This window comes from Lithobates pipiens, unplaced genomic scaffold, assembly GCF_037356315.1.
Source record: "Lithobates pipiens isolate NorthernLeopardFrog02 unplaced genomic scaffold, aLitPip1_a1.2 Scaffold_25, whole genome shotgun sequence".
NCBI classification, from domain to species: domain Eukaryota; kingdom Metazoa; phylum Chordata; class Amphibia; order Anura; family Ranidae; genus Lithobates; species Lithobates pipiens.
The window spans coordinates 217959743-217972679 of NW_027507787.1; the positions used below are offsets into that span (position 1 = coordinate 217959743).

Here is a 12937-nt window from a genome sequence, read left to right on the forward strand (position 1 = left end):
AGCTTTCTGTAGGACTGCAACAGATTACTTACCAGTGGATGACAAAGGATTGTGACCCCATGCTTCGCTTTGTTGTAAAGCTTTGTGTCTTTAGGCTGGGTTCACGTATCTGCGGCTACGGTTTGCAGTCCGAATCGCGCTGCGTTTCTGTTCACCGGTTCAGGTGCAAATTTTTTTTCCTGAATTCGCACCTGAACCGGACCCGAAAACGCACAGGACCCCTTTCAAAACCACACTGTGGCCGCCCCGCTTCATTGAAAGCCGGTCACATTCACATGTTATGTGAATTGGATGTGGTTAAAATGCATCCAGTTTGCATATAAGTGAACCCAGCCTTAGAGGTGATTGTTTCATTGCTTTGCTATAACTACTTTCCAATTCTTTTGGGTACAGAATTTGACAAACGAAGAACAAGTGGTTGTTATTCAAGCAAGAACTGTCCTAAATCTGGCTGAAAAGGTAGGTATACATTTAAGCCAAGTAAGCCTGCTTGATGTAATTTGGAAGTTATGTGGATCTAGAAAAAAATATGGCTGGCCTCTAGGAGCAGTGTCAATAAGTATGTGTGTTAAAATGAAGGTTGTACCATCACCCAAGATTTAATGAAATAAAATAAAGGGTTTGGGAGCCTGGTCTCCAGCCATGGCTCTCCAAGGAAAAGGAGGGAAGCAAGTGGACTATCTCGGTACAATGCACAGAGGAATACAATGGAATATGTAGAGCAGTGATTCTCAACCAGGGTTCCTCCAGAGGTTGTAGGGTTTCCTTCAGCATTGGGCCATTTCTGACTCTCAGATAAGTTCCCACCGACACCATTGATCTTTTTAGATATCTGTAAGGAGGTAATTCTTCCCAATGACCACAAGTGTAAGGACCATTCTTCCCACTGACCATCACACTAATGTATCATGAGTTGTAGATTTCTAATTTTTAGCAGGGGTTCCCCGAGACTGGAGAACTATTTCAAGGGTTCCTCTGTGTTGAAAAGGTTGAGAAAGGCTGATGTAGATAATCATAAAATTTAGAAAAGTTTATTAATACAGTACATAATGCATGATGAAAAAAGTCAGTAGTGAATTAAAAACATAGGTGACTTGGTCATGGATAGTATTTCAACTAGTTTCGTGGGCTAGGCCGCTTCATCAGGAAAACATCTGCAATTTAATCGACACAAGATCAATGACAATATAGTCAATCATATATAAAGAATGTATATACAATTCAGCAATATATATGTTACACAAGGAGAAAAAAAAGGTGTGGGGGGGGGGTGGGATGTAGGGCTGCTTACCCAAGTCCTGGTGTTTACACGGCACAGGGCGTCACCAGTAGGGTCCAGTTGAAGCATAGTATAATACATGTTCAATTCTTATTATGCACTCAGTGACTATACTGGAAAGCATTCTGGTTAGCATTTGCTTTGTTTTTAACCACTTAAGGACCAGCCACCGCAATTATACTGCGGCAGGTTGGCTCCCCTGGGCGAATCGCCGTCGTGGCCGCTTTAAGAGCCCTATGGGGCGTGCGCACGCCGTGACGCTGCTGCGTGTTGCCTGTGGTCGAGATGTCCGCCAGTCACCCGCGATCGCTCCTGACAAAGACAGAACAGAGATCTGTCAATGTAAACAGACAGATCTCCATTCTGTCAGGGGAGGAGAGACAGATCTGCTGCTCCTAAAGATTAAGAACAGCGATAGGTCTGCTCCTCCAGGCAGTTCCACCTCCCCATACAGTTAGAACACACAAGGTAACACATTTAACCCCTTGATCGCCCCCTAATGTTAACCCCTTGCCTGCCAGTGACATTTATACAGTAATCAGTTGTTATTTTTAGCTCTGATCGCTGTATAAATGTCAGTCAGAACACTTCACGTGGATCTGCTGTAAGCTTTCTGTAGGACTGCAACAGATTACTTACCAGTGGAGCCCTGGAATTTCACTTTTACCCGGGGTTCTCGGCTCTTGATTGGATAGATTGATAGCAGCGCAGCCAAATGGCTCCCGCTGCTGTCAATCAAATCTAATGACGCGGGCGCTGAGGGGCAGGGCCGAGTCCGCCATTTGTGTCTATGGACGCAAATGCGGGACCCGGGAGCGCGCCCGCAAGGTAACCCCCTGGGAGAGCGCTTCTCGTAGTGGGTTATCTGATAAGAGGAGGAGCCCTGAGAGCCACCAAAGGACCCCAGAAGTCGGTGTTCGAGGCCACTCTGTGCAAAACGAACTGTACAGTGGAGGTAAGTATGACATGTTTGTTATTTTTTTTTAAAACGCAAACCTTTACAATCACTTTAAATTAACAAGCTGAAATTAGAAGCTGATTGGCTACCATGCAGAGCTGCACCAGATTTTGCACTCTCTAGTTCTAGTAAATCAACCCCGTAGTATATACATTTTTATTTTTTTACAACTTTTTTTTGCACATTTTTAATTTATGTGGGGTCTGGATCTGGTCAGTGGAGATCTGATCCAGACCCTTTATGCAACTGTGCACCAACAGATCACTTTGTATGTAACACCCCCTAATGTGCTACTAGATTAGTTCAGGTAAATTTAAATATGACTTGTGGTTAGTTTGTAAATCCGAAATTGGGTCAGAGTTTACTGCAGGTCAAGCTGGATGACTCACAAAGGCAGGTCTATTGTACCTCCCCCTGGATCTGGAAGTTTGGAGAGACTTCTAGAAGTTAGTGGTGGACACCAGATCTGCATACTTGAGGGAACATGGCCAATCCCCAGGCAGAATAGCCTGGCAGGGTGGCTGAGTCAGCCCTTTATATGGGAGAGCCATGCCAGCAGGGGAGTCAGGTGGAAGATGGAGTCCTGAGGAGACTGTCTTTGACTTAGGAGGGGACCTTCACCTGTTCAGTAGAGGCTTTGACCTGTGTTTAATGTATTATACATGAGAGTTTGGGATCAGAACAAAATTCTATTATATGTATCATTCATACAGCATATGATTTTATTTCTGCCTATCAGTGTCGGGATAAGGTCATCTAGAGTCCAGGGCAAACATACCAAACTGTGCCCCCCCCCCACCCCCCAAAATGTAGAAACATTATATATCAGCAAAAATCCCCCCCCCCCCCATCATTCCTACTAGAAAAACATTCTCCCGCTCTCCAAAAATGTCCCCCTTTAGCACAAACCCCCCCCCCCTACATCTCCCTTCCTATTACAAATAGCCCCCTCCCCAATCCTTCCTACTAGCAAAAATTCTCCCCCTCCTAAAACCCCCCCCCCCAGCACAAATTTCCTCCCCAGCTCTACCATATCGCCTCTTCTGACAAAACCCCCCAAATCCCTCCTGCTAGCACAAATCCTCTTCCCCCTCCCCCCTCCCAAGACATATTCCCCCAAATTGCCATTCTTGCCACACACCCCTAATTTACCTTCCTAGAACATTTGTTATCCCCTGCCACCCTCCAAATCCCCCCCTCGTGGTAACCCCACCCCACCTCACATGATACCACAGTGCCTAGGGCAGCCGTCCCTTCTGCCCACCCCTTGTCCCGGCCCTGCTGCCCATGGTGCCATTCACATGCATTACATCCTCCATCCATACCTGAATCCTCTAAGTTTAATTGTAATTACCAGAAAACATGATTATCTCTACAGTATAATATAAAATTATATATTTTTTTAAATTATCGGCTGATACCTCTTTTAACACTTTTAGTGGCTTCAGCAAATTGAGGTGACAGAGTCTGCTCTTCAGCAAAAGATGGTCGACCTGGAGCATGAAAAGGTAATAACTGGCCGTATATTGGTGTCTATTTAGGTATACAAGTTGAAGATGTCCGTGTGATGGAAATATTCTTTCAGGGACAGTTCACACCATAGAAACGCGGTCCGAATGCTTTTTCTGCATACGCGTTTTTGACTAGTTTTTTAAGCGTTCCAGTGTGTTTTTTTCCCCTTATTTTTCTTCACCTTAACCACTTGCCGACCGCCGCACGCCAATATACGTCGGCACAATGGCAGCAGTGGGCAAATGGGCGTCCCTGTACGTCCCCTTTAAGAGCCGGGGATAGCAGGCGCACGTGTGCCACTGCTTACAATGTGACCGTGCCTGCGGGACTGGCGGACTCGATGTCTCCCGTCAATCGCGTCACGGAACCTCATAACGGGGAAGTGCCTATGTAAACAAAGCATTTCCCCGTTCTGCCTTGTGACATGACAGAGATCACTGCTCCCTGTCATCGGGAGCAGTGATCGCTGTCATGTCACTTGAAGCCCACCCCCCCACAGTTAGAATCATTCCCTAGGACACACTTAACCCCTTGATCGCCCCCTAGTTGTTAACCCCTTCCCTGCCTGTGTCATTTACACAGTAATGAGTGCATTTTTATCGCTTGTTGATTGTTGTATAAATGACAATGGTGCCAAAATAGTGTCAAAATTGTCTGATGTGTGTCTGCCATAATGTCGCAGTTCCGATAAAAATCACAGATCGCTGCCATTACTAATAATAAAAAAAAAAAAAAAAATTAAAATGCCATAAAACTATCTCCTATTTTGTAGACACTATAACGTTTGCGCAAACCAATCAATATACATTTATTGCGTTTTTTTTTTTTTTTTTTACCAAAAATATGTAGAACTGAGGAAAACATTTTTTTATATATATTTTTGGGGGATATTTATTATAGCAAAAAGTAAAAAAAAATAGCTTTTTCTTTCAAAATTTTCAAATTTCTTTTCAAAATTTATAACGCAATAAAATAAAAAAACGTAGAGTCGTTCAAATACCACCAAAAGAAAGCTCTATTTGTGTGGAAAAAAGGACATCAATTTTGTTTGGGTGCAACGTCACACAACCCCACAATTGTCAGTTATAGCGACGCAGTGCCGAATCGCAAAAAAACGCTCTGGTCAGTAAGGGGGTAAGATCGTCCGGGGCTGAAGCGGTTAAATAAGGACACGTGTGTCCCAGTGCGTTTAGGTGCATTCCGGTGCTTTCTTTATGCGTTTTACCATTTTTCAGTAAAGTTCAGTGCAGAAAAAATGCAGCATGTTCTGTTTTTTTTTTTTCTGGAACTGAAACACACTGCAACTGGCCACACTGGTGTGAACTAGGCCATTGAAATCCATGTAACCTACTATCTACGCGTTTTTGATGCAGAAAAAAAAAACGCACCAGACTGGCGGTGTGAACTGGCCCCTTACTGTGTGTAAATAATTTAGATTCATTGTTTCTATTTATAATAAATGTAAAAGGGTAAGGCATATTTTCTCTTGGCATATTCCTGCATCTGATTGTGTGCTATGCAATGGTTGTCATTTATTGCTTCTCTTTATTATACAAGTCGGGGCGAGTTAACCTAAATGAATCAAAAGATAAAAACTGAATGTCTAGATATCTTATGTCAAAGCTGTTAAGCAGTGGTAGAGCGATTGCACTAAGGCATTGAGAGTTCCCCTTGGTGGCTCGTCTACAGTATCCACATTTAATACAATAAGAAATCTATGAATGGGCCAGCATATAAAATGGGGAAGTCCTATCTTACTTAAACAATAATAATATATACAAAAAGACTGCATAGCAAATCACCCAGTGAAAGTTCAAGTATATTTATTTTGTGAGAATGGGGCAAAAACCAAAAGTTATTAGGCTAATTTTTGTGCTGATTGTGTTTTTTATTTTATTAATTTTAAAATGGAAAATACTGCATTTGGCCACTAGATGGTGCAACGTATCATAGGTAAATTTCTATGATAGTTGCCACCATCTAATTGGTTTATTTTTTATTTTTTATTCTTTATTTATAACTGCACAAGTGCTTGCACATACAAGTAGAGAAGGTCACATCTACAAAGATAAGGCACAGTATGGGATTTGAAAGAAAACTCGAAAAACGAATTTTCACAAGAGATGTAAGGGTCACAACGCGCTGTAGGTGAGATAAGTAAGACCCATAACAGATCCGACACTGTACAAGTGTAATACTGGGCACTTTTACCCCCTTCTTGCCCAGGCCAATTTTCAGCTTTCAGTGCTGTCACACTTTGAATGACAATTTTCTTGTGATTTGTTTCCCCACAAATAGAGCTTTCTTTTGGCGGTATTTCACCACCGCTGGGTTTTTTTATTTTTTTTTGCTAAACAAACGAAAAAAGACTGAAAATTTTTATAAAAAAAGTTTTTCTTAGTTTCTGTTATAAAATTTTGGAAATAAGTAATTTTTCCCCTTTACTGACATGCGCTGTTGAGGCTACACTGATGGGCACTGATAGACTGCACTGATGAGGAGGCACTAATATGCAGCACTGATGGGCACTGATAGGCAGCACTTATGGGCGAAGCTGATGGTCACTGATAGACAGCACTATTAGGTGGCATTGACGAGGAGGCACTAATGGGCAGTGACAGGCATCACTGATGGGCACTGATAGGCAGGACTTATGGGTACTGATAGGCAGCACTGATGGGCACTGATAGGCGGGACTTATGGGTATTGATAGGCAGCACTGATGGGCAATGGTAGACGGCACTGATGTGCACTGATAGGCGGCACTGATGGCCACTGATAGACAGCACTAATAGGTGGCGCTGATGAGGAGGCACTAATGAGCAATGACAGGCATCACTGATGGGCACAGACAGGCATCACTGATGGGCACAGACAGGCATCACTGATGGGCACTGATAGGTGGGACTTATGGGTACTGATAGGCGGGACTGTTGGGTACTGATAGGCAGCACTGATGGGCAATGGTAGTCGGCACTGATTTGCACTGATAGGCGGGACTTATGGGTACTGGTAGGCAGCACTGATGGGTGCTGATAGGCGGGACTTATGGGTACTGATAAGTAGCACTGATAGGCAATGTTAGGTGGCACTAATGTGCACTGATAGGCAGCACTGATGGCCACTGATAGACAGCACTAATAGGTGGCACTGATGAGGAGGCTCTAATGGGCACTGACAGGCATCACCGATCGGCACTGAAAGGCAGGACTGATGGGTATTGATTGGCGTCACTGATAGGTACTGATTGGCATCACTGGTGGGCACTGGTGGCAATTACTTGTGGGTACTGGTGAGCATCACTGATGGGCACTGGAAGACATTACTGATTGGGGTTCACTGATAATCATTGCAGGAAAGCTGCTTATCGGCTCTCCTCTCCTCATGTGCTGTGGCATGGTAAAGAGCCTACGTTACAGGCTCTTTACCATGATCGGTGATGTGGTGTGTCCAAGGGACACCACAGATCGCTGCGCATTGTGCCCCTGGGGCACGCACAAACGGCCCGTTCTGAAGGACATTATATGTCATCCACTCAGAAAGGTAAAGCCACTGGAAGGGGTTAATTGTTATGAAGGGGGAGGTTATAGTAGTGAGGAAGAAAGGGGAAGAAATAAAAAGAAAGAGAAAAAAAAGTTGGGGGAGTGAATTTTCCATTTAAAATCAATGAAAAACACTCGACCAGCACAGAAAATAGCTTAATAACATTCTTTTTTTTTGCCCCATTTGCACAAACTGGGCAATTTTCTATGCCAATTTTTTTTACAAGACGTATTTTTTTGTTGTTTTTGTTTTATCAAAGTGGTTGTAAACCTCTGACATTAAATAAAAACAAAGCATATCCCTCTATAGTGTGTACTTCTCCCAATCCAAAACACTAATGCCGCGTACACACGTCCGAATTGTCCGGCAGACTTAGTCCGGCAAACAATCCGGCAAACAATCCGCCGGACTTTCTAACGAACGGAACTTGGCCACACACGGACACTCCCAAAGTCCGCCGATTTCTAATGCAATGACGTACAACATGTACGACGGGACTAGAAAAAGGAAGTTCAATAGCCAGTAGCCAATAGCTTCCTTCTCGTACTTGCTTCTGAGCATGCACCATTCTTAGTCCACCGGACTAACACACTGACGAACGGATTGTCTGCTGAAAGCCAAGTCCGGCGGACAAATTTTGATGCAAAACTACTTTCTGAATCCGCCGGACTTTGCAATGAAAAAGTCAGCTGGAGCCCACACACGATCGAATTGTCCGGCCTAATGCGGTCCGGCAGACTAAGTCCGCCGGACAATTCGGTCGTGTGTACATGGCATAAGTGTCATTTCTTTCAGCTGTCTTGTTCCTTTCCTAACGGCGTGAATCATTTCTGAAGAAAAAACGAAAAAACTGGTGACGTGGAGGGGGGGGGGGGGGGGGGCTACAGCACGCAGCCTGTGATTGACAGCACCAGCTCTGCTCCTGGGTGCTGTATGAAGTGCGGGGTTGGGGGGGGGGGGGGGGCGGTTGTATCTCTTCCCTCCAACCAGCTCATACTCAGCTCTGCAAAAGTGTAACTTCAGCTCCCCGCCCCCTGCTTTCTGAAAGCTTAGATAAGCTGTATAAATTCTGCACATTGAACAGCTGTAGAGGAGAGATGTCCGCAGATAAGCAGGTACAACTTACTTTTTGTGTATCACCCGAGGTCAGTCACTTCACTGGGTATATGGAACTCTAACTGCAGTAATAACTGATTATATGTGATTGCTAAAAATAAATGATACTTTCATCTTAAAAGAAGCTACTACCAATAGTGATTTGATTGTGCCTTCCTATCCAGCAACTGTTCACTAGGCAGAAGGGATATTTGGACGATGAGCTTGACTTCAGGAAGAAATCACTGGATCAGGCTCACAGGGTAAGTGTAACAGCTTATAGATATTTATTTCCAGCACAAAGTATGTGTGAGAATGAAGTTGTACATGTTGGACTGTGGATTAAGATCAGACCATCATGGTGGCTCCTTCTTGGGGGGGGGGTTGACCCAAGAAGAAACTTCCAGTATTAGGCTCCGTTTCCACTTAGCGCGACTTATCTTGCAACTTTGGGCAAATAAAGTCGCATGACAAGTTACAGCCCATTGATTTCAATGGCACCCGTTTTTCCATCTATGCGACTTAAAGTTGCAGCAACTTTAAAAAGTTTCCTGCGCTACTTTGTTGTGACTTTTGATGCAGAGACTGTAAAGTTGGATCAAAGCTGCAGTCAAAGTTGCATCAAAGTCTCACCCCAAATGACTTTGGGGTCGCAGTGGTGGAAACGTCCCCTTAAACATGGTTACAAAGAAGAGCTCTTGCACACGGCTGTGAAAAAAAGCAAGATTTTTTTTATCACAAAACTTTTTTTTCTTATACAGATCTAAGACCCCTTTCACACTGGGGCGCTTTGTAGGTGTTACAGCGCTATAAGTAGCGCCTGCAAAGCGCCCTGAAACAGCCGCTGCTGTGTCTCCAGTGTGAAAGCTCAGAGGGGCCTACGAGCTGCCTACGTCTTAGCAACAGAAGACACTAGACAGCAATATCTACCTATTTCCTAGCAAATGTAGACACTAAATGGCAATAGCTGCCTGTGTTCTAGCAACCGAGGACACTAGATGGCAGTAGCTGCTTATGTCCTAGCAACAGAGGAGACTAGACAGCAATAGCTATCTACGTCCTAGCAACTGAGAACACTAGAGGGCAATAGCTACCTACATCCTAACAACAGAAGACCCTAGACAGCAATAGCTGTCTACCTCTTAGCAACAGAAGACACTAGACAGCTCCCAATAGCTCCCAACTGTCCCTGATTTGGAGGGAATGTCCCTGATTTGGAACAAAGTCCCTCTGTCCCTCTTTCCTCCTCATTTTTCCCTCATTTTGGTCTGATTCATATAGTTGTACATAAAATGCACTTTTTATCTTTCAAAAAGTGTTTCCCAGTGCTAAACCTTTCATCCAAATTCTAAATGGCTGCATTTGTAAATTTCAAAAGCCAATATAAAGGAATAGTAGTGGTAAAAAAAAGAACTTGTGGGTTTAACTAATCATTTTTGTTTGTATAATTCTCCTTTAACAGGGCATGGCAGGAGGAGGGGGTGGGGTTAGTTGTTCTATGCCTACATACTTTTGCTAATATGTGTTCCTTGTTCCCATCTCAAAAAGTTGGGAGGTATGGCAATAGCTGCCTACGTCCTAGCAACAGAAGACACTATTCGGCAGTAGCTGCCTGTGTTCTACCAACAGAGCACACTAGACAGCAATAGTTGCCTATGTCCTAGCAACTGAGGACACTAGACAGCACTAGCTGCCTATGTCCTAGCAACAGAAGACACTAGACAGCAATAGCTGCTTACATCCTAGCAACAGAGGATACTAGACATCAATAGCTGCCTACATCCTAGCAACAGAAGACACTAGACAGCAATACCTGCCTACTTCCTAGCATAACAGGACACTAGACAGCAGTAGCTGCCTACGTCCTAGCAACAGAAGACACTTGACAGAAAAAGCTGCCCATGTCCTAGTAACCAAGGACACTAGACAGCAATGGCTGCCCACGTCCTAGCAACCAAGGACAGTAGACAGCAATGGCTGCCCACATCCTAGCAGCCAAGGACACTAGACAGCAATAGCTGCTTACGTCCTAGCAACAGAGGACACTAGACAGCAATACCTGCCTAGATCCTAGCAATAGAGAACACTAGACAGTAATAGCTGCCTATGTCCTAGCAATAGCTTCCAGTTTACAAATAACAGAGGACACTAGACAGCAATAACTGTCTGCGTCCTAGCAACAGAGGACACTAGACAGCAATACCTGCCTATGTCCTAGCAATAGAGGACACTAGACAGCAATAGCTGTCAGTTTACAAATAACAGAGGACACTAGACAGCAATAGCTGTCTGCGTCCTAGCAACTGAGGACACTAGACAGCAATACCTGCCTATATCCTAGAAATAGAGGACACTAGACAGCAATAGCTGCCTATGTCCTAGAAATAGCTGCCAGTTTACAAATAACATAGGACACTAGACAGCAATAGCTGTCTGCGTCCTAGCAACTGAGGACACTAGACAGTAATAGCTGCCTATGTCCTAGCAATAGAGGACACTAAACAGGAATAGCTGCCTATGTCCTAGCAACAGAAGACACTAGACAGCAATAGCTGCCCATGTCCTAGCAACCAAGGACACTAGACAGCAATAGCTGCTTACGTCCTAGCAACAAAGGACACTAGACAGCAATACCTGCCTATATCCTAGCAATAGAGGACACTAGACAGCAGTAGCTGCCTATGTCCTAGAAATAGTTGCCAGTTTACAAATAACAGAGGACACTAGACAGCAATAGCTGTCCTCGTCCTAGCAACAGAGGACATTAGGGAGCAATAACTATGTAAGTCCTAGTAACAAAGGAGACTAAACAACTTTGGCTACCTGTGTCATAGCTGTGCCATAGCTGCCTGTGTCCTACCAATAAGGATACACTGTGTGCTTGTGAGAATGTAAATGTTGCTCAAACCTTAAATGTGTGTAGCGCACAGAGCAAATTTTTTACACAGGGTCTCACTACCAGCTTCTGCCAGCATGGTTTTCATAGGGCCATACAGATTATCACACAGCCATGTTCATGTACCCTAAAAAACACACACACATCAAATCGAACATAGATCAGCAGATCCCTATTATACTTTGGCGGTCCAGAGTGGATGACAGGCTGTGTTTGACTTGCTTTGTCTTTCATTTGTTTGGATTCAGCAAGATTCATGCGATGCACCCACAATGAAGGTCAAACTCTGTGTGAGTGGGTTTATAAAAATCACTATGCAAATGCCTCAGCATCCACACAGCCATCGTGAATAACCCCACTAATGTGTCTAATATGTGTCCTTCCTATGGTTGTCACCTCTATCCATAATACTGTTTTTTTACCTGATTAAGGTATTTTCAGGAAAATACTCCGTTATGGCCACTAGATGGAGCTGAAGATCAAAGGAAATACAAATATTACAAAAAGATTATTTATGTAAAGGGAATTTTTTAATAAATAGACTGCTATAGGATTCAACAGAAACTTTAGTCTACACAAACCCTAAACACGAGCTATTAACTTGGAATATATTTATCCTTAGCATATCCTGGAGCTGGAGGCCATGTTGTATGATGCATTGCAGCAAGAGGCTGGAGCCAAGATGTCTCAGATACTGTCAGACGAAGAACGGGACGAGCTGAAGAATGCCGTGGAGCAGTGGAAACGCCAGGTGATGAGTGAACTACGAGAGCGAGATGCCCAGATTCTCCGCGAACGTATGGAGATAATTCAGCATGCGCAGCAGGTAAAAAAAAAAAAACTCTCCACATTCCTTGAACCAATTACTTACTGACAATTGCGCGGTCACGGTAGTGGTATTTGATCACCCCTGCGGTTTTTATTTTTTGCGCTATAAACAAAAAAATTTTGCAAAAAAAGCAATATTTTTTTACTTTTTGCTATAATAAATATCCCCCAAAAATACATAAAAAAATTTTTTTTCCTCAGTTTAGGACGATATGTATTCTACATATTTTTGGTAAAAATAATTAAATAAATAAAATTAAAAAACGCAATAAGCATATATTGATTGGTTTGCGCTAAAGTTATAGTGTCTACAAAATAGGGGATAGTTTTATGGCATTTTTATTATAACTTTTTTTTTATAAGTAATGGCGGTGATCAGCGATTTTTAGAGGGACTGCGACATTGCGGCAGACAGATCGGGCACTTTTGACACTTTTTTGGGGACCACTGACATTTATACAGCCATCAGTGCTATAAAAATGCACTGATTACTATATAAATGACACTGGCAAGGAAAAGGGTTAACACTAGGAGGTGATCAAGGGGTTAAGTGTTTCCTAGGGAGGTGTTTCTAACTGTGGGGGGGAGGGCACTGACTGAGAGTAGGGAGAGATCACTGTTCCTGATCACTAGGGACAGACAATCTCTCTCTGCTCCCCTGACAGAATGGGGATCTGTTTGTTTACTTTGGAAGATCCCCAGTCTGGCTCTCTGTGGAGCGATCGAGGGTGGCCAGCGGACATCACAGCCAACGCGCATTGGCTCCCCCACCCTGTAGCGGGCAGGCGCCCGCCTGCTGCAGCTTTTAAAAGAACTGATGTACACC

General features: G+C 43.7%; 1 protein-coding gene across 2 annotated transcripts in view; it reads left to right on the top strand.

Annotated features, from left to right (window-relative positions):
* JAKMIP3 (Janus kinase and microtubule interacting protein 3) overlaps positions 1-12937 on the top strand; it is a 261757-nt gene that overhangs the window by 182657 nt on the left and 66163 nt on the right. For both annotated transcript variants that reach the window (XM_077455553.1, XM_077455552.1), the window contains 4 exons: positions 394-459; positions 3677-3745; positions 8573-8650; positions 11906-12109. In XM_077455553.1, coding sequence (XP_077311679.1) covers positions 394-459; positions 3677-3745; positions 8573-8650; positions 11906-12109 — 417 coding nt within the window. The remainder of the gene's footprint in view (positions 1-393; positions 460-3676; positions 3746-8572; positions 8651-11905; positions 12110-12937) is intronic.